Source organism: Poecilia reticulata, linkage group LG20 (genome assembly GCF_000633615.1).
Source record: "Poecilia reticulata strain Guanapo linkage group LG20, Guppy_female_1.0+MT, whole genome shotgun sequence".
Taxonomy (NCBI): domain Eukaryota; kingdom Metazoa; phylum Chordata; class Actinopteri; order Cyprinodontiformes; family Poeciliidae; genus Poecilia; species Poecilia reticulata.
This window is the reverse complement of record NC_024350.1, coordinates 15504194-15527225: the sequence shown is the minus strand read 5'-3', so window position 1 is coordinate 15527225 and position 23032 is coordinate 15504194. Positions and strand designations below refer to the sequence as shown.

At 38.8% G+C, this 23032-nt stretch overlaps 1 protein-coding gene across 3 annotated transcripts in view; it reads right to left on the bottom strand.

Moving 5' to 3' along the window:
- Positions 1 to 898: 898 nt before the first annotated feature.
- Positions 899 to 23032, bottom strand: part of ctdspla (CTD (carboxy-terminal domain, RNA polymerase II, polypeptide A) small phosphatase-like a) — a 33399-nt gene continuing 11265 nt past the window's right edge. The window contains exons 2-8 of one of the 3 annotated variants that reach the window (XM_008396209.2): positions 14634 to 14800; positions 13346 to 13378; positions 9228 to 9329; positions 5127 to 5183; positions 3818 to 3910; positions 3545 to 3730; positions 899 to 2806 (exon numbers count right to left, since the gene is read on the bottom strand). In XM_008396209.2, coding sequence (XP_008394431.1) covers positions 2681 to 2806; positions 3545 to 3730; positions 3818 to 3910; positions 5127 to 5183; positions 9228 to 9329; positions 13346 to 13378; positions 14634 to 14800 — 764 coding nt within the window. In that variant the 3' untranslated portion in view covers positions 899 to 2680. Of the gene's footprint in view, positions 2807 to 3544; positions 3731 to 3817; positions 3911 to 5126; positions 5184 to 9227; positions 9330 to 13345; positions 13379 to 13912; positions 14144 to 14633; positions 14801 to 23032 lie in introns of those variants that run through there. The other 2 variants (XM_008396210.2, XM_008396211.2) reach the window with 2 other exon arrangements.

Sequence of the window (23032 nt, the reverse complement as noted above, 5' to 3'; positions counted from 1 at the left end):
GCTGATACAAAGTGCTGTACATTAAAACACAACATAACAATAAAAAATACAAAAATAATAATACAAACTCTTACAGTTTAAAAACAAACAAACATGCAATTTAAAACTAGATCCTGCTGGAGTTGAAAGCCAAGTAAAATAGATGGATTTTAAGACGAGCTTTAAAGGCTCGTCTTGGCTTCAGCTGAATTTCGCCATAGTTTGAGTGACCAACACTGATAACTTGATATCAAGAAATCCTGAAAAGTCATGGCTTTGCATTCCAGCAGATAGGGTGTAAATTTGACATTCTTGTGTCATGATAAAGGCATTATTTGTGTTAAATTGTGCAATACTTATGCAATTTGAAAGCAGGTTCTCCAGCAAGGTGCCAGTCTCTGCAGTGGACAGTGTGTGGTGTCAGCTAACTTACAGGAGAAAGCTAAACGTGTGGTCACTCATATTAGTTTTCATTTTCCAGTTTCTGCTCCTCAGCCCGCATGTTTATTTAGCTGCTGTCACTCATTAACCAAAACAGAAGACCATTATTATTGAATATTAGATGATAAATGGACAAGCTTAAAATGCAAAAATGTGTCAATATTCCAGCCGATGATTATTTATATGAATCTCTAACCTATCATATGATGTCATATTTGGCACCTAATTATTGTCCAAGCAAAAATAAATGTCGATATTAAATATCTGCATTTATTCATCTTGGATGATGATTCATTTTAATATTAATTACTCCCTCGTGCGATATATTAAAATGTACTCATTAAATAATTTGTTCTACATAATAGTTGTAAAAAGTGTAATTATTTGTCTTGATTATTTTGGGAGATTTGTAATGAATGCTGTGTTTTAACCTTAATCTTACACAATACACAAAACACTGTAGACCTGAGGCAGCCACTCGAGATTTAGTAGTTTTAATTAATTCATAATGATAAATATTCACACATACACAATCCTTCCTCAAGGTAAACAGGCGTGTTTACTCTGAATACACGACAAATTATTTTAACATCTCATTTTTAAATGACTATGGATGTTTGTCTGTGTGTTGTCCAAATCTTGTTCCGTTAAAAGTCCAGATTTTCATCTGTTTTTCTCCCGCAGACCAAACTCATCTGTGTTAGATTAAAGGACAAATGTAATATTTTAGAACCCGAAAACACCCTGTAAGTAAAAAAGCACCAACACGTCACAATAAACAAGTAACAAAGACGGACACAGAAAGATTCTTTGAAAAAAAAAAAAAAACCTATTTGAAACATAAAGGCACAATCGACTTTTGCAAACAGAAGATGGTGTGAGCAATCTTACCTCCCTTACCGATTTTCTACACAGGAAAGGTTCAGAAAAATAAAATTGGTGAACTGAGCATTTTTCTCCTATCCAGCTAAAAATAAAAAAAATTGTAGCATCATTATAATGAATGACTTTGTTGACAGTGTAATGTTTTTCAGGTATGAAAAACATTACACTGTCAACTCTGAGTTTTTCTTTTGTTTTGTAATCTCTACCACACCCACTCTGTTCACTGATGCCTTGTTTGATGTTCTGTACATAAAATCATCACTCTCTGCTAGTCAGGATCCTTTTGGCTGACTTGTGGTGTGTTTTTCACTCACATACTTAAAAACATATTTCAGTCGTGAAAATTAATATAGCTGAGTTACAAACTGTATAACTATCCAAATGAAGGTCTTTGTTGAGTTTTGCCAAAGTTCTTACGCTTTGATCACAAGCTGACAGTGTGCAAATTTGCAACTTTATTTATGTCGTACAGTACAGTTTTAACAGCATTTCTTTACAATTCATCCAACACTTTTAGCCTCAATAAACATAGTTCAGTAAAACCTAAGCTAGATGTTTTTTTTTTCAAATTTCTAAGCTTCATCAGAAATACAACATTTATCAGTTGACAGTGGTCACAAATATTGATTTTTTTTATCTTTCAAAAAATTAGGCAGGCTTTTTGTATGTTCCAGGGTCAGAAATTTACTGCCACTGTCAAGGATTAAATGTTGTAATTAAGCCACGGATCACATTGAACTGTAAACGTCTTTGGCGAATTTGACAATTTAATGCTACTGATACCAAACATCCTACAGTAATCCAGGCTAGTTTTATAAACGCCAGACTTTTTTTCTTGCTTTTTTTTTTTTTTTCAATGTCTCTGGAGATCCCAACCCCATAACCCGAAACAACAAAATAAGCACAGTAATGAAGGCACTTCATTCTGTAAGAGAAGGTAAATCACAGTTGTTGGAACAAAAAAATAAAAAAAAACAACACAAAAAAAAATAAAGTTCACACAGTCTTGGAAAAAACAAACAAAATATGATCTGTGAATTTGATTGTTTTTAGTAACTAAAATATTACCTGACAGAATCTTGATAGAATAGTAAAACTGCCTCTCTCTGATAGAAAAATTATTTCATGTATATCTTACTCATAGAAACATTTACTATATACATACAGTAATATAATCTTCTGTCAGTAGGAGTCCTGTAGAAAGAGTCCAGGAATCAACACATGGCAAGAATCCATAGAGTCCTTTTGTCCAGATTAAAACCAGCTCGCCTTAAATGCTCAGACTGGCCACCCTTTTGATTGGAGGACGGGAGCCTGGCTGCGGGACTGTGGCAGAGAGGTGAGACGTCTACCTGATGGGGTGCTACCTTTTCTGCTACCTGTTCCTCAAGGCCTGTAAGGGGCTGTAAATGTCCTCCTCTTTACTGAGACCCTCAAACAGAGGGATCAGATCCAACAGCTCTGTGTCTGTCATGTCGTCAAACCAGGACTGCACCGGAACCTGAGGACAGAGGAGAGAGCAGCTTTGATTTGAAAGTGAGCAAAGGGGAAGAAAAAAAGTAAAAAGCTGAGAACAGCTTCTAAAGTCTTGCATTATGCGTGAGGAGCTGGTGTGAGTTTGGTGTTAATAATTAATGGGGAGAAATACATCAAAGGCTGGAAGAGTTGCAGAAAGTTCTCCACGGAGGAGAAAAGTCTTAAATTTGACTAACGGTCTGAACACTGATGAAGAACACAAGACATTCTCACTTGGAGTATTTTAACTAAGTAAGAAAATTATTTCAGTTTGAGCTCTAGTATTTTGAGTTTTTTTTTTTAAATCAGAAGTTTTTAAGAAGAAAATACTTTCAAGTTTGACAGATGTTCAAATCCATCCTGAGGCCTTTCTGTGCATCTGTGGATGTGTGGTATTTCTCAGGGTACTCCTGTTTTCTTCTACAGTGCACAAACATGCATGTTCAACGCATTTTAACGCACATTGCCGTTAGGGATTCTACATTGTACTTAGTTGTATTGCTTGTTTGTCTTGTATGTGTCTGTTTTGGCCCTGTGATGGACTCAACATATGTTCAAGAGCCCCAGAAAGAAAGAAAGTCCACCTGAGACCCTAAATAGGATTAAGTTTGAATGAAAAGTGGACAGACGGATAGAAATTCTTCCTTTAGCCCAAAGATAATGTTTTGAACTATTGAAACTTGACCTCAAGTATGTTGGACTGCCCCGAAAAATAACGACTCACTGCATTTTCAGGATGGAAGATGTACGAGGCAGGCGAGTTGTCTACAATGATGACTTTCCGGAGCTCTCGGCCCAGCCGGCTGAGGTCTTTGACGTAATTTCCTCTGTGGAAAACACATGATTCCCTGAAGAGCCGAGCACGAAACACCCCCCACTGGTCCAGCAGGTCTGCCACGGGGTCAGCATACTAACCAGACCCAAAAGGAAAGAAATTATTGACGCGGCAACGGAAAGCATTTACTGCGCCTAATGCGGAGGTCTCACGTGAACCGACCTTGGCTAAACTGGCGGTGAAGAGGACACATTCAAACAGCTCCCCCATCTTCTGGAGGAATTCGTCCACGTGAGGCCTCTTCAAAACATACACCTAAGTGGGATGTTTAAAAGAAAATTCATCGTTAGCAAGAAAACTGTCATTATTCAACAATTAAATTACCTAATTCCTCAGAGTCAAACCTATTTTCCCATAACAAAGATAACACGCTAGTCCTCAATCTGCACGAATAATACCTCTTAATGGCTTCCTCCAATCAACCCATTTGAACCAAATGCGTAAAAGCAAACATTTGTTCAATCAATTCGCAAAGAAAACTAAGGCAGCCTGTGTTTGCTGTTCTTTTTGTCTGCGTCTACCATGCAATGTTTTACCACTGGCATCTGCACTAACAGCAGCATGCTGATAAAGCAAACAATAAAACTACAATGCAATTCATGTAGTAATTTTGCAAATGTTTTATTTGAAAGACTGTCCTATTCCTAAGCAGAACTCATATAAAATAAGAACTAAAAGTCACTTTAAGCAATTTAACAAAATTCCAGTCATTTTTAAAAAAAATACACAAAAATTAGAACAAAACTGGCATTGATTTGATAAACACATTTTTCAAATAAGACAGCACAGTTTTTAGGAATAAGGTGAGACACACAGTTCAGATTGTGATCCATTTATCACAGCATTCCCTGAAGCAAACCAAGAGTGCATTGCATGACGTTTTACATTTATACCATGTAAAAAAAAGCCTTGGTAGCCCATATTTGTCCGCTCTGCTGTTCTCCTCAGGAAGTCTTTGTGGGTTAGTCGCTGCTGCCAAGTGCAAGTAATCAAGGATAGGCTGAAGTAGATCCACAAAGCCTATCCTGGATTACTTGAACGAGGTTGCAGCTACGGTCTTGAGTCTTGTTCTTCCCTCTGAAGTCAACGGATGGAGCACAAGGAGTCTCTTGGTTTACTTCACCCAATTGCTTTTATTGTGTGAAAAAAATAATAATAAAAATCCTGCATTTTCAATAGTGTCTTCAACAGGTTTTGGGACATTTAAAGTTAAAACAGCCAAGTCAGAATCCATTTTTCATTACAGTGAGCAAGGAGAGAGAGAGAGAAAAAAAAAATCAAGCAAAAACTACTAAGAGGTTTGAAGTGGCTGGACTTTGATGCACGGTAGCTGTGAGATAACAGAGAATAATAAATATAGAGACGAATGAAGCAAGTTTCCCAGGGGAGCCCTCATGAATTAAAACAGGCAGTATAAAGTTATTATATTTACGCCTACGTACAGAGGTCCTCCACATCACAGCGGCATTACCTGATGAACAGTGCCGTCGATCTCCACCGGGACGATAAAGTCTGCATTACTGATGGGCTGCAGGAAGACAAAATAAAAAAAAAAAACGTGAGGACTCAAAACTTGTCACTTGTTTTGCTCATTTTAGCACAAGCAAAGACACCCACAGCCACACACCCACATCTTGTTTTATGGAAGAAAAGAAGTAAAATAGCCCGGCAATGTGCCTCAGGCAAGTGATGACTCCAGTCATCATGTGGCTCCCTTTGCTCCAGCACTCTGCGAGCGTTAAATAAAAACCAGTACTCTGGAGAGGAACTTGGGAGCTGAGGAAAGATGACAGATACGAAGGTGAACAGAAGAGCCGCTGTTTTCTCTGTGTGACTCGTGTCATTTTGAGAAGCGGGAGAAGGAAGAGGAGAAGGTGCAGGAGGCAGAGGGAGACAGATACCAGAGGGGGCGTGGGCGGAAGACGAGCGGAGGACGTAAAGACAAGGATGAAAGGATTAAGTAGGAGGCGCAGTCATTTTGGTAAGAAGAAAAAAAAGAAAGAATGAGGTGACAGGTAAAAAAAAAATACATTTCTGCATGTACTCAGGGGAGAAGAGCTGTAGCTGCCACCTATTTGGTTAAACACTTAATAAGAAGTTACATATTGTAGGGATAAGTTGCTCCAGCATAACACCAGGGTACAACTGAATACGCCAAACAAATCTGAATTAAGATCATAAAAGTGTCAGTGTTGGTTTTCACAAATATAGAAAACAAATTTATTGCTTTAGCACGAACTAACCAGCCAGCTTTGACTAAACATGGTGAAACATAGCAGCTAGCTTAAACTTTCAACTGAAACGACTGGTGATGCCCACCTTCAGTGTTGTTGGAGAACAATACAAATTGTTCCTACACATGATTTTAATGTCAGAAATTTCCCACAAGTATCCTAAACGTTAAGTCTTGCAGCGTTATCTCTTTCGTTGATTACTTAGCGCGAGGACAGATGAATGCTTTTTCTGGCTTTTCAGGACTTCTGGCAGGCAGTGAACATAAAAAGCGTCATGTGAGCCGCTGGCGTTATGAAAGAAACAAGAGCAACTCCTTTGATGTTTCACCCCATTTGGACCTCGGCAAAGTGAAAAATAAAACAGAAAGAGTAGAAAGAAAATGTTGTGAAAATCAGTTTCTTTACTGTGCTTCAGGTAAGACTCGTACACAGGCACTGCAAAGCCACAGTGCTGTACAGTGATTACTTATTTCCTGTTAATTGCTTGTACATCCGTCAGATATCCATCTCATTCTCAGGTTTTTCAGGTAAAGCAAGGTTTATTGAACACTAGAGAAACTCCAAAGCCTGAATGTATCCTCAGACTTTATAAAGTTGGTATCTCTATTGGCCTTCAGGCATAAGAAACGTCAGGTAAGAAGCAACAGTTACATGCCATCCAGCAGAGGGGGTGTTTGCTTCAGAAATGATAAGCACTCTTTAACTTCTCACATCATAAATAAAACCCCTTCAGTATTATCATTGTATAGCGATAAATATTTACTAAAGAGAATTCATTTCTTTATATGATGTCAGATTTCAAAAGTAACTCAAATTAAATACTGCATGTTTTTCTTTTCCCTTAAATCTGTTATGCAGTTTCAGTAAAATAAGCTGTATAAGCAGTGAGCGGAGCTAATTGTCTTTAATATCTACTAAAATATTATTTCTATGACTTCAACCTTTAAAAAGGAAAACAAAGGAAGGTGGGGTAGGGATCACAACAGCGAACTTCTCTCCGCTCCTTTGGTTATTGCTCTTCTGCTGAATTGCTCCATCATCGGAAGACTGCGCATTCAACAGCTGCTCATCACCCTGCTTCTGTCGTGGACAAGACGCTGGGACGCGTGAAAGAGAAAGGAGAGCGCTTAAATAACTCAACCTTAAGGAGTTTAGAGTGGAAGGTTTTATGGTTTTTGACATATTTCATATCAGGAAATAAATGTTAGGAAGACATGCTCAAGATCGATTAGGCTGCATCACAGGAAGGCCAAGATCTGACCTTCATCTGTCTGAAATCTTTCCATCAAAGATTTTAAATACACACACACGCACACACACGTACATTTATATAGTGAAAATCAAAACCTAAATCCATATGAGAATTTGTGGCAAGACTGAAAACAATCAACACACTGAAAACAGTCAAAACTCTGATTGTACCTTAGCCAGCCAAAAACATGTTAGTCCCTTTAAAGTCGCGCAGTTAATCATATTAAAACATAACTTTAAAGTTTGGTTGTAATACCACATACACTCAATTACTGCATAAAAGCAACCAACTTTAGCCACAAACTAAAAAAAAATAAGAAGAAGAAGACATGTTCAAATAAGTAGAATAAATGTCGTTTGTTATTATGTAAATAATCCTTTCTGCTGCTTTGACATGTCTAGCACACACTTTATCTAATCCCGGAACAGGCCTGGGAATTATCCCCTCGTCCATAACATGCAGGATAAAGCAGAAACTGCAGCGTGTTACGTAATGTTGCTTTTTTAGTCTATGTCCATCTGTGCATCATCTGTGTCCCCCGTTGTTTTCTTTTTTCCTGCATTTATTGTTCAGTTCCAGAGCTTCAGAAAGCATGTGCATAATATTTCTGAATCATTATCACATCTGAACAGGAAACCTGGAGGAAATCCTGCGCAGGCCGAGGACGGAACCGAAAATGCAGCGAATGTGTCGGGGTTTTTTTTTTTAATGTTGTCCTGTTTCCTCACAATCAACTGATTTCCATCCACCGCCCTGTCTGCTCCCAGCACATGTGGCATACTAATCTCTAAAGCGATCTAATTTTCCATGGATCCCGGCTCTTCAGAATGCGAGAGTGTGACTTGTTTTGACAAAGACGGAGAAAATGTATTCAAACTCGCACTGGATTTCTGGGAAATCCGTGCCACAGCCATTCAATGCAACAGTACACTGTACAGGACACACCCTGGCGTCTGAGAGAGCACATGTGTTTGTGGCATATGATCGCCATGGGTGTGCGCACGCATATTTTCTTTTACATTTCACAGCAAGTGTGGAATTCGGCTTGTAGTCGCATAAAAAAAAACCATATTTGAACAAAAACAAGCTAACTTCTTCACTTCTGAACGAAGCTACAACAAAGAGTCGTCACTCGGGGCTATTCAGATCTACTGCAATTTGACTTGAGGGATTTTTTTTCTTAAAGGAAAATATAGCCAGGTATAATAAGAACTGAGGCAGAGCAATGCTGAAATAGGTCACCAGGTTGGCCAGGTGTGTAAAAAAGCTTTAATGCAGAAAGGAGGGAGCTTCAAAAAGCAGGATCATTGAAAATGTATTTATTCCAATGTACAGCCTACACTCGAGAGCTAAAAACGTCTGCGCACCTGTCTATTGACATGAGCAACAAAAAGGATGACACAAAGGTTCTCAGTGAAGATGTGTGCCTAAATATTTAACGGATAATATATATTAATCTATATGTCATATCTGGCAGTCTGATCCTCTACTCAAGGTCTAAGGGGACATTGCACCAGATTTATGATGCACTAAAGTCACTTTTCTACTCTGCACGCTATCAGTCACTAAGACACAGAGCCCTGCGAGGCCAAGCAGCATGAAGAAAACAGAGCTCACACAAAGTTGTTGTATCACATATGGTTGCCTTTTATGCAGCAGGTTTTGTGTTGTGACGTCCCTTCAGTGAGTGTGTGAAGCAACAGGCAACCCAACAGCAAAAATGAAATGAAATGGGCGTTTAGGGACCGGCTACAAATTGCTGCAATATCAAGTAACATTGGACGTCAAATATAAACTACTACTTGGAATTAAGCCTGATTAGATACTAAATAAATATAACTGTTAGGTTGCAGAAAACCTTTGGATAGCAAGAACCAAAAATAGCTGGAAGATATTTCATTTACAATTAGAAATGAAAAAGTAAGTTAAAAAGTCTGTTTATGTAAAAAAAAAAAAAAAATTTTATCTGTCAGCTACTGTGTAAAAGTGAATTTTTTGTACGCATGACAGTATTATGTATTTTTCCTTGAGAAACTTTTAAACAGCTATTCCACTGGCGCAAAAGATGGAAGGATGGATGGTGTACCTTAAAGGAGCTGTGCACAAGGGTTTCATCCAGGTCGATCACCACACAGTTCTTTCCATAGTCGGCTATGCTGACCTCAGGCAGGAGGAACTTGGCTGGAGACTGCAGAGAAAACACAGACAGGTTACACCGGCATGCATACTATATTTAGTGGTCAAGGGTAGGACAGACTGTCACGAGATGTAATACCAGCTCAAACATTTTCACAATTAAAGTTGGAAAAGATTGTGATTCTTTCGGTAAATAAAATGCCTAAAACATGAACAGGTTTTAATAAACCCAAGGACAGCTTTATTTTTTACTTATTTGTTTATTAGTAGGAGCCTTAGATTAGAAAATACAGCAACCACCTTGATATGATACATGATTACTTGCCGCCATTTTGGCAACAAATCAATCAGAAATGATTCTATGGGGTCTATGGGGTCTGCCTCCATGACTTCAGTGCGGATTACTTTACACTGACTGAGGTCAGTCAAAGGTTTCATCGACGCTGTAAATTATTTCAGTGCAGTTGGAATTGTCTTAATGTTAGGAGGACATACTGTCAAAATAAGAAATTCAAATTCAATCTTCAGTGCATCATTCATTTAAAAAAAATATTTTAAGATAATTTTTAGTGTAGTGTTATCCAGGCCAGGTTTTTGTATGTCTAAATACTTAGTTGGAATTATTAGTACAGATAATTAGCCCTTTAATTTAGAGCAGCAGGCCGACTTCAGTGTGTTTAGCCAGAAGCGACGTCGGCCCACTAATCCAACCCCTATTTTCTAACTGTGCAAAACGACGGGATGGTGCCCACTTCTCTCTGACTGGACATGCAAACCTTCGTGGCCCCATGGCGGCACAGCGGCCGGAGTGGGGATTCATATCGCTCTTCTCAAGAAGGACTCCTGGTGCTGCGTTCAGGGTCAGGGGAAGGGAGGAATGATTGTGTCCTTTGCCAAAGCCCGGGGTTACACACAGGCACGAGGCAGATGGTTCAGCCACAGGGGGCACACACTCACATCGGTGCTCTTATTCACACAAGCTACACACACCCACACACACCCAGACTGTACAGAGGTGAAGATCAAGGACTCTTTCAATCCACAAACACGTTCCCACAAGTGAGCTGCCACTCATTGTGCCAGGCATTTCCTGCCTTGTCCCTGTGTTTAAGCCTGCTTTTCCATGGCAGACTGTGTTTATCATGTCTTATCACAGGATGTATTGCAGGAAGAATTCCCTCTGAGCAAGGACACTGAATGACACCCAGTATGTCAGTGATTTATTGCATTTACTCTTGCCAGCTGAGCTGCTTAAATTACGAAAGACCGACATCACATTTTCAGCAGGCGGATGCAATAATCTTTTCTACAAGATCAGGCCAGAAGATACACAGTGATGACCAAAGCATGACATGCTGACCGGACGGAAACACCTGATAATAAATAAGAGCAAAACAGACCCTTTTTTATAATCATGTAAATGTATAAGTGAAATAACAATGTGTCTCATAATGCTTTCAAACAGCATTTAAATATGGTTTTCTCTGGTTGCCAGTTTTAAAATTTTGCTTAGTTTCTATGACTGTATCAAGAATAAAGCAGCTGTATGTCAGTCAGTTGTGTATGATGGCAAAATAAGAAATATTCCCCTACCTATCATTTTTGGAGGTAATGCAGTCTTTTAGACACTGCTGCAGACTTGGTACCTGGCTATTTAACATCTGATTTATTGGCTAACATCATCTTGCCTCCAGCCTCATAATTTTACTTTAAAAAGAGCAGAAAGGCAAAAAAAAAGAGATAAAAATCTGCGCACTCAGTAAAAATACCTAAGAACTACCATTGCATTCAAAATCTATACTAAATTTATTGGCAACTTGACAAAAATTTGAACCTTCAAACTTAAAACACCTGAAGCTGACACTTATATTGCAACTATAGAACCGTTATAGAATTTAAAACCATTAATATTATAAATAAACTGTTATCAGCTATACAGGAAATTAATGATAAACAAGCCATTTTACCAGCAGTTTGTAGTATTTAAATAACAGCAGTTCAAGTGTGCACCTTTATTTATTTATTTATTTATTTATTTATTTATTTATTTATTTATTTATTTATTTATTTATTTTTCATTTTAACACAGAATAAGTGTTAAAACATGATGTCAGAATATGACACGGTATCAGATCTCATCCTGTGAGATCTGACAATTATCATATGACACTCATCAAAATGCTTGTCACATAAACTAAGAGTCTAATGAAGAGGTTAAAATTATAGATGCATAGTTATTTTGAATTTTGTTTACGTAAGCAAAAATAAATACGCAAAATGAACTTTAATTATCAGTTATCATTTACTTAAGCAGTTCCAGATAAGATAGGGTTGAATTTTAAAATAATTAAAGAAATGTATTCTTTGAAATGCCAGAGTAACTTTTTGTATAACAAGTCTGTTTGAAGCCTTGGGAGCGTGGTCTCACACTGCACATAAAGTTAGAGCGACTTTTGACACAGACCTGACCCGCCTACCCAGGCTTGAGTTATACAAGTCACCGCTCAGAATAGTTGACTCTGCTCACATCCTCCTGGCAACACAAAGAGCAGCCCTCAATGCCGTATGCATTTCCTGCTATTGAAAGGAGCCGTCTGCTGGGTGGTGCAATTTAAAGCTTGGCTGCAGACGTTGGGATGTTGTGAGTGTGAATATTCGAAATTACAGTAAACCACAGGAATCTTAACACATTCCAAAATAGCTAAGTGAAATGCAGCATCAGCACCGACTTCCAATACCCAATCTAAACAAGGCGGAGGCATTTATTTGTTGACTCGCTCTCTTGAAAACACAGGTTAAAAACACAGGAATCGAAAAGTTGGCAATGGCATGTAAGGTGACACCACACATGAATTGCATTTTTCTGGATTTTAGCAGTTACTTCGCCTAAATTTAAAAGACTTTGAAACTTATTGGAAGTTTCGTAGCGGTCACTGGTCACTTGTCCAGTACTCAAAGGTTACTTTCTGGAATGTATCTTGTAGTATCCTGAACTATTTACTAGTCACTCTTCCAGAAAGGGGTTACTCACTTTCCTGAACATACAATGCACTTTCATGAAACTTTAGAGAACTTAGCCACCACATTTCCATGACTTACCATTTACATACTGAAAATTTGAGTTTTTTTGTCCTGAACTTCCACACTGTTCCTGTATGTTGCAGAAAATCTGTTATGTTTCAGGACAGTAACTAGTGAGTACCAAAAAATGTTCCAGAAGAAATTTAGTAACTTAAAAAAAAAAAAATGTAAATCTATCAATTAGATGCAGGAAAATGCATTTCAAGCTCCTGTAAAGTAACCAGTAAGTTCCATGAAAGTTCCAAGAAAGCACCTGGTAGGTTCTGGTAAGTACCAGATAAGATTGTGTTTTGAAGTTACTTCTACCTTCTGGTGAAACCCCTGATCAGTTCCAAGAAAGTAATCTGTAAGTCCCAGGAAAGTATTTGATAAGTGTGAGAAAGTTCCACGATTTCAGCGAAGTAACTTCTAGGTTCAGGGGGAACACTTGTAAGTTTCAGTAAAGTAACCAGTAAGTTTCATGAAAGTTGACTGGAAGTACCTGATAAATTCCTGAAAGTAACATAAGTTTGAGTAAAGCACTCAGTAATTTCCAGAAAGGTAAACAGTAAGAGATATGAAAGTTAGAGGAAAGTACCTTGTAAGGCACAGAAGGTTTCCAGAAATGTTTTTGCAAAATAAGCTCTAAATTCTGGAAAACTAGTGAACTCTTCTGTGAAAGTTCCAGGAAAGTATATGGCAGGTTCTGAACAATGACCACGAGATTCTGGGGAAGTAGAGTCTGTATTATGTAGTGTTGCCTGAAGGGATAATTGGTCAATCTGAAAAATTATTTTTATATTTTAATGATTGGAGAGTTAAAAGCACAAAAGAATTAGAAGGCACATAACCTCATGAACTGTGGAAAACCGAGAATATTTCCTCAACCAGGAATGAAAAATCACCTTGATGTCAGCAGCTGCATGAATGATGAAGCACCTCAAGCATAGGGAGAAGGTTAGTGTGATGAAGCGTGATGGAGAAGAAATGAAATACAATCATACGTACACTGAGTATTGGGATGACCTGGACCTCGTCATACTGGAGGACATAAGCGGAGAAAGAAAAAAACAGACACCGAGAGAGATGGCGTGGAAAAACCATAAAAAAGAAGAATATGGAAGGAAATGAAAAACAGCCGAAAGTACAAGTCTCCAGCAATACATTAGCCAGCAAATGGAAAAGTTGGGAAAGACAGAGGAGGTGGACGTGTAGCACAAACATTACGGGAAAGTGAAAACAACTTACAGAAAAAGAAAACAAACAGAGCTGCCATAGTAACAAAACTCGCCTGGTTAGAAATCCAGCAACACCACACTACTGGGAGGGAACTGTGGGCGCAGACCCAGTCTGAAAATCAGTCTCTCTGAAACAATGTTTTTGGGGAAAGATCTCTAAGATCACGCTAAATCGACGGGAACAGATTTATTGCACAGCGATCTGGAGCAGGTTAGCGTTGACAACATGAATAGTGACCTGTAAAGGACAACAGATTTCTCCCCTCAGTGTGAGACATTTACAGACAAACGAGAATGAACGTGTGACAATTCCGATTCCATTTTTAGCCCGATGTACCTGCGTTTGGCAGCAGAAGACTGTTTGTAGAGGAGCTTTGGGGTTTGGCGCCTTTTTTCCACAGCCAGAGAGTTTCTCTTCACACTTTGTCACTACACTGGTCGGAGTGTACAAGAGGAGAGAGAGGGGGGAGGCGCTGGTGCCAAGCAATCCATCATACCGGACATGCACAAGGCCAACTTTATGGGGATTAGAGAAGCTCTGGTGTGATTGCATGTCTGTGTGCACACGTGTGTTGCCAATGGCAGGACGTGTTGCTCCCTGATGTCCGACCACGTGTGTGTGTGTGTGTGGGGGTGTGTGTGTGTGTGTTTTTAGGGGCTCCTGCGTGTGCTCGGTGCGCTGTGTGTGTTACTTTGTGCGCAATTAGGTGCTCAGGCAGATATCGAAGAATGCATGATGGGAAGCCAGCCCGTATTTTTTAAGCAGCGGACGGTAAACAACCTCTGGGTTCATCGGGTTTGAAGCAGCTGGAAAAATTTGCGGAGCGAGAGCTCAGAGAGGCAGCAGAGCGCCTCTGCCCGTGGCCCCAGAAAGAGGAGGCAAACTCCAACAAACTTTTTGTAGCGAAACCAAACAAAAGTCATTCGGCTCCACAGTTAAACTCGGACTCCCGTCATAAAACATTAACTAATTCTCCGAAGGTCTGTTTGGTCTTCTGAATGTTAATGGTATGTAATTTGGACCCTGGCCAACAATAAAAGAAAAACATGAGCTTTACCTTAGGAGGACTGCCATTCTCCTCTGGAGGAGGGGGCAGAGAAAGTGTCTTGTTGTTGGCGGGTGGTGGCTCCACATGGTAGTCATTGTAGTTGCGGAAGCAGCAAAAGAAAGGGCTAAAAATGCTCCTACTTCGGTGCTTCTTTAGGCTGCTGTTGGACTGGGAGACTGGAAGAGACGACCACAGAGAGAAACAACACCGTTAATCAGAACGCTATCACTCTACATACAGTTTATCTGGGACAATTGCGAAAGAATGAAGTATGTAAGAACGCTAGAAAAACAGAGTCGGGACGCAGTTTGATCAGTTTAGTCTGGAAACAATGTGGTGTAAATATTTTTTTAACCTTTCTATCCAATCTAATGTAATGTGGAAAAAGTATTTTTTCATGTTTGTCTGTAAGGATGATGTTCGTTTTCTGCAACACCTACTGAACACTTTCCACAAAAATGTACTTGTGTGAGTCAGCAGAATATTTGCCCAAAAGACCCGGGGATTATCCCAAAGCTTCATTTGGTGAATGTGAAAGGGGCTATTAATTATTTTTGGTCAGAAATGATTTTTCACCTTGGAATTGACCATTTCTGCCTAGTCTCTTTCCAACTTTTGAACCATGAACTCTGATCTAAACTGAGGAAAGCGAGGTCTAACACTTTATAACTTTTCTTTTATAACTTTATGGATGAGTAGTTGATTTACGGTAGGGGTAATTTTGGTTGACTAACCTCTCTTAGGAGAGTTTCTGACCCATGTTTTCTTAATTTTTCCGATAAAGGTTCTTAGTTTAGTTTGCTGGATTCCCAAAGCCTAAGAAATTTATTTATCATTTCCAGCCTGATAAAGGCCAGTAACTGTAAATTTCTTTAGCTCATGGCACAATTTTTTGTTTTTTAAAATCTTTTATTCCATGTAGATAGGTTCTCCTTTTTTGTGATTTCTTGATTCTACAGGTTTGACAGTCATCGGGTCTGAAAGTGGCTAGAGTAATTGAAATGAAAAATGTGGTCATCAGTTAATTTATAATTTAATTCATAGGTGGAACTATGTTTTTTTTAAATGGGCCAGGTTGCTTTGGACAGCCGCCTAGCCTTATAAATAAAACCAAATTTAAAAATGTTTTATATCTCTTTGTTTTTTGCTTGATATATTAAAAATTGATTATGTAAAACATTCAAGTGTGACAAGAAAATGTCATAAATAAGGGTTAACACAAGAAAATGGTCAGTGATATTTCTATATGACTCAAACATAACACCCTGTGGCCAATTGTGAGCATCAGTTGCTCAATGATTTTAGACAAAGCATGGGAGTTGTTTTAATAAATCTAATCACACAATATTAAAGCAGCTGCTCTTACTAACCCTAAGCTTGTCAATTTTTCTTTTTCTGAAAATTTAAGGACTATTTCATTTCACCTTGGGTGCCCAAACCCTTTAACAGTTTGGTAAAAATACATGGTAAAAACAGCAATGGAGATGCAATAATCAAATTACGAATAGACCCACAACTGTCCTCTTCAAAGTCTCCAACATCGTCACATGCGTTACTCACTGACAATATGACACACAGGCTGTTTCACGTGCTTGACTGTATTATCATAACAATAGACCGAGTCACTCAGTGCGGCTTCGGCTCATGCAACAAGAATCACACAGACAGAAATAGCTGTTATCACCGGGCCCTCTGGGAGTCCAGTTATTAAACATGGGAAAAAATCTGAGAGAGATTTGATAATATTATGTATTAATACAGTCACATTCAATAAATTTGAATATTATTGAATATTGATTCTGATCTTTTTAATGTTTTTTTTTTTTTTTTACTTTTAGTTGATGAAACAAAACAAACAAGCCTCATAGGAAATGCTGTACATATTTTAATTTACTGAATATGATACATAGCTGTGGGTTCATCTCCTCCACCTCTGTCTCCAGAGCCCACAGCATATTTCCACCCTGAGCAGAAACAGACTGGAAAGATCTGCGAACCTGTTAGAGTAAATGTGTATCTGGGCAGGTCTAATGCAAATGTTATCTCTTTGTGAAATCGTTAAGAAATATATTTCAGTTTTTTAATGTTAGTACACATCTACTGATATTCACCCCCTAAAAATTTTAATTGAAGCAAAAAAAAAACTACATTTCATGAGTAAAAAGGGAGCAGAGAGAAGAAAAACAACTATTATGTAACCGACCCCTCTCACGTTACAATACAACTGAGTAAATACAGATGGCCGTACCAAATCAAACAGATTTGCAAAACTAACAACTACATACCAAATCTTTTCCAAATAGTATTACTTTATTGCATTGACTTACTATTCTTTTTTTGCAGCATGTCCAACAAAAAAAAATCCACAGCTTCAGTCCATAAATGGAAATGCACACCTATTTTAAAATAGCTTGTAAATATGTACTTGAAAAAAAATTCTCCAATGATCACTGTCCTTGTGTGTTATAACAGAAAGCATCTGCCCGTCATTTGGCAATAATTTCTTTCTAGTATTGAGTCTCTGAAGGACAACTTATGCAAGACAGCGGCTGTAGAAGTCATCTTTAGAAATGGAAATCCTGAGGTAGGACTGTGAAGTGAGGACTGACTGAGTAACGCAGGAGTCATTTCTGTGCCTTAAAGCTGCATCCATGTTTGCTGCTGTCTTATTAATGCATCTGTGTGTCACACGCCGCACAGTTAGCTGTGCATGCTGTGGCTGCAGAACGATGCCTAAAACTGTCCTAAGGCTACTCCTACTGGATCTGACAGGCTGTCTGCAGCTCATTTTCTTTGTTCTCTCTGTCTTTGTAGTCCAAACTCACTCTGGCTCTTCTTCAATCCTCATTAAAGTCCCAATCAAGTGGCACTTTGGTAGCCTAGCGATGAAAAAACGAAGATATGATGACTTTCGTATAAAGAACAGAGCTTTTAATGGAAGAGGTATAAAATAAAGTCAAAGGAATGTAGACATGGACAAATGCAGACACTGCTTATGATTACAGTCAAGAACGTAAATTAAAAAAAAAAGATCAATCACTGGTAAAGCTTCATTAAACATGGAGGGAGGTTACATTTCAAGTATTCGGGACCAGATCTATTAGAGCTCTGTGGATGATCTGTGATGTCCAGTTTTGTAAGGTTGGCAAAACACCAATGCTAACATTGCAAACATTAGCAAAACACAAGATTAAACTAAGTATCAGCCCTGATTCTGCAACTATGGTCTCAGTGCTTTCATGTCATTGTTTGGTTCTCCATTTTGGGACAGTTTTCTCTCCCAGTTCTGTTGCCCAGACCAACCGCCTGAACAAAACAGGTGGGAGTGAAAAAAGGGGAAAAGAGCAAAGAGGGAGGCAGAGAGGGGGGACCGAAGGGTGCAAGATGGGAGGGGAGAATAACTGTGGTGAAGTAGCCTATACTTGGGTCTGATTCTTACTCCACCCCCCTCCCAAACCACCATCCTACGCAAACACAGCTCTCCTTTCTCCTAGGGACACAAACAACATAGCTGGGAGTCGACTGCTTCTGGCGACCGAGTCCAGGCACACAAGATGCATGCATCAGGAAAACCGTATGGATGGTCAACAAACCGCATACTACAAAGATTGATTTATGGCAGAATTTTTTTTCTTTTAATGGCCAAAAGTGTGTCTGAAGCCAGGTCCGCTTTCATGAGGTCTGAAAATAACTGCAAAGAGTTAAAGGTTTTCCATTTGCCATAAAGTGCAGAGGCATTGAGTAGACTGCAACAACAAAAACGACTTTGAAACCAGTTCAAAGAAAAGAACTAAAAAAGCAGTTCACAGTTCTGTTGACAACAGGTATGGCTGGTAACACTGAAAGGCCAGTGCGTGAAAAAGCTTTTTATATCCGCAGAAGGAGAGATCTTTAGCGCAGGTGCGTATTATTTGCCCGCTGATTAAACGTCATCACCCTCAATACCTCCTCTCTTGATGTAAGTGCTGTGCAAAGTGCTTTAAGGGCCGGCGTGTGTATCAGTGCTACCGCTGAAGATCAGGTAACAACAACAGAAAGCGCACTAGTCAATCAAAGTGTGCAGGGCCCAGGCTTTCTGTCACATGTTCAGGCGCAGTCACTAACGAGGCCGGAAGAGGGAGAAAACGCAGGAAATTCTCAGCATTCCTGGCAGGAAGAGATAATCACCCCATGACCCACAGTGTGGAATATTGCCAGACTCCAAGAATAAGATCCGAAGCTTCACTCAAGACTTTTAAAAGGTGGAATCCACTCGTCCTGCTTTAAATGCACGGAACTACAGATGGTAACTCACTCAACGCCTGAAGCTTTTCTCAAAGCTGAACTTGATCTATAGCCACTGATTTTTATCTGCCTTGTCCACGTAGTGTTTGGCTCTTCAGTCTAACAACGCTTTGCATTTGAAAACATCCAATATGGCATTTATCATTAACCAGCTAATCATGGGCGTTATATGACAAATTCACCATAAAATAACCAGATCCTCCATTAATAAACGCAAGGAAGGACAAACAAACACATCTTAGTGGGAAGTTGGATGTTGTGAATCTTAAAAGCTGAAAAATTGAAAAAGCTGAAAAAGACAAATTTCAAATACGACAACGCAAGCAAGTTACTGAACAGACTTTTCGTCATTGCGTAACACAAAGCGAAAGCAGCGTTACATTTAGTGTGGACACAATCTTTTTTTGGTGGCAAAATGAGGAACTCATTGAAAAGTATTTTAGCCAAACGATAATCTTGCAAAGTCTTTGCAGTTCGGAGCTTTTACTTTACTTTCATCCCCGGTTACCAGTACAAAAAACTTATAGGCTTTTTCAAACTTAAAAGTGATTATAATTCCATTTTTTATTTATTTTTATCTAGTTACTTTAAAATCATTTTCTGGCACTTATCTGAGACCTGACAACAATTTTTAAAACAACTTATTTCAGGTGTTAAATAAATTAAATTAAATATCTATTCTTCTCAATATGTCGTCTTGTTTCACCCGAAAACATTCCGCTCAGCTCTTTCGATTTAAAATGTAATCATCATTAAACTTTGGGTTTTACTTTGACTGCAAACCGTGCAAATCTAACTACAAATCAAAGTCTAACTTTTGATACTGTAAAATAGAACACCCTGACAAACAAAAATGACAAAAAGTGTTTATTGCAGGCAGATTTACTAGACGTATTGGCGCATATGTCAGACCTTAAGCAATCCTCTAATAGCCTTTAGATGATCAACCAGGCGGGTAAAGACTACAGGTCCTGAGGGGGTATGAAGGTTAACATGAGAACTGTCTATGTGAACATGCATGTTTAATAATTCAAGTGGAAAACAGACTGGTTTTAAATGGCACAGCAAAGTCCTGCTTACAGTGAGATAAAACAAGCCAGAGGGATTTCTGTGCCGTCTCTCCGCTTAACTCACAAAAACACCTTCAGATTATGACTGCAACAACCACAAAACTTAAAACGACATGATGAAACTCTGCCATCACCAAAGGCGGTGGGCGCGATTTCACAGGATATCTGGCGCCTCCCTCCTTTGCTTTGAAAGTGGAACCAGCTGTCTACATCTTACGTAAGAACGCGCGAGATAAAATACTTATTCGACGGCAACAACAGACCCCAACACACTACAAACACACACACATGGATATACAGGTTGTTCACCGTTTGCTTTCACCTTATCTAATGTACTGGGCTGACAATGGAGACAGTGTGAGGAGATGAAGTTGTTTCCCTCTCTGGCTGCCATTACCCAAAAGAGGAAACTCCTCTGTGCAAGTTGTCAGCAGAGTAATACCACAGATGGAGCCTTGACAGGGATACAGTATCTACGTACTGGAGAGGGATAACAAGTAGTTTATATTTCAAAATTTGCAGGAGTTACACTGTATTGCAACATACATATCCTGGGTGATTTAAAAAAAAAAAAGCCGCCCCTAAAAAAGTGCTGCCTTAATAATTTCTCAGCTTCACTAAATATTTCATGGAGTGCATAGTTTTTGCGATTGTTTTACAAAAAAATCTAGCAAGGTTTTGTTTTTATAAAGGCAAATATACATATATTTAAAATTCTTACATTTTTAAAAGAATAAATATATCACAATCCTTAAGTGTCAGAAGTACTACTAAGCAGACCTTTTCTGATGCAAAAAAGAGCCGTTGGAGCCATGCATCTCTAAACATGTATTACCATGTATGACACAAGATGTGTTGTGAATGCCTATGGTTTTAAACTGAAAACGACTTTTGCTGGAAAATATGCTAAAAGGATGTGTAATAACGAAACACAGAAAAGGACAGAGTGAGCGAATCGACTTTCCGCCAAGAGCTTTGCTATAAAGGAAATCTGGGTGAGGTTTGTGTAGTAAAAGGTTGAACTGGAAGGATTTCTCTGCACCCACCACAAACATTCTTCAAATTGCTAAACAATTAGCTTCAATCTTGACTTCAACAGAAAGCACAAGCACACAATGAAGTCAGGACAGGTAGCTCCAGAGGAGTCAGCAGTACAAGTACAAGTGTTGTTTGTGAGCATAATGTTTTTTCACACTACTTCAGTACAGTTGAACCTTCACAATAGAAACACTAAGTGACTGTGGGGAGCAAAGTGAGACTTAAGGTACAATGTTTTCGTTTGATTCTTTGTGCTCCGATCATACCGGGTCAAATTGCTGCGGAGTTCTGACCAAAATAGACCCGAGGTCTGTCCTGGTCGGACAATCAGACGCAGTCGCAGGGAGTCGCTTGCGGTCTACACAGCCCCATTAACTTTAATGTGTTGCAATTGCTGTGGACATCATCCAACCAAATTTTCTGTCGGATCGGACGCCAAAGCGGACATGGTGGGTCTTGGCCTTTATGTTTAGCTGTTTCCAATCACTGCCACTGCTCTGTACAAGCACGGCGTGACTCACTAATATAAAATGTTACCGCACTTTTGCTGTATTCTCAGTTATCTTGTGCTTATTTTCTTTATCATTTAATGTATTTCTCCATTTTGAACAAAATAATCAATATATTTATGCAATGCTACAAGCATGGATATATTTGACCAAAAAAAGTTTAAATTATGTCATCTTTGCACTTTGTTTTTAAGATATGCTTTATCTTATTGGGTTCTTGGCGCAATAAGCAATAAAAATTCCAAAAACAACTTAAATTGAATATGCCAAGCAATGTATTGTTCCAAAACATCCAAACTGAATCTATCCATTTCAGTCACTTTATCACACAAAGTGATATGGATAAAAGAAACTCTCAGTCTCTTCATGTGACACTTGGAATAATTACTGGCCTATCTAAATACAAAATCACTGCACCCCAACACCATCTGATTGGAAAGTGAAAACTGGCTCCAACATCATATATTTTTTCCTTAAAACATAAACACTGGCCAAGCTAAACTGATCACAAGACAGGAAAGCACCTTGCTGATTGTGAATAGAAAAGTGTGACTTTTAACTACTGCCATTCACTGCTGTTATTTTTGACACAATATATTGGTGACAGTGTGGTTGGAATTGAAGTGCCATCGCCTCTGCTGGTCTGAATGGGAACAAAAATGACGATATCTAAGACTTGTTACAATTTATATTCAACTAGAATTTCTTTCACAAGTGTCCATTCATCTGTACACGGTAATAAGGGTTGACTGGGCTCCAGCCATCTTCCAACTCTCTGCCAAATGTTTCTGAAATTAATTCAGTAGATTTTTGTACAATCTTTTAAACAGATCCAAGAAGTGAGTTAATCTGCAAAGGTCACAGAATTGCTTCTAGGATCTTCTTTTGCCTGTCAAATAATAATAATAAAAAACAAAAAAACACACACACACTTGGCAGGAATCTACATGTAAATTAAAAAGAGAATGTGCATTTCTGCCTGAATACTCAACAAACTGTTACAGCTCTTCTTAAGAAACTCATTAAAGCAAGCTCTGCTGTTGCTCGTTAAAAAAAAAAAAAAATCTTGTTTATTTTACCGGAGAGAAATTCCCGCCAAGAGGGGTGACGACAGTTATAATTGCTCTGCTTATGAAACAATATTTACTCCAAACAGCAGCTGCTTCACAATGCACTTAAACACACACACAAACGTAGCGAACACAAAAACAAAAAAGCTGAGTGACAGTTGTTTGTGTCACACTGTGTGTTCTAACCAGAGTCCACAGTGGGCTATGTATGAGGCCATCAAGGCAATAATAGCTCAGTATGATAAAATTAACTCCCAATAAGCCTCCGTACTTTCCCACACAGACAGCTGAGGCTGGAAATTACAGTGTGTGGAGGTACACTCTGTCCACATGCCTTTTTCTGTCAAACTCACTGACCCTCAACTGCCCTTCTGGATTTACTTCCAAACTTACCCAGGAAGAGTCATATATGTATATATACACACACACACATATAT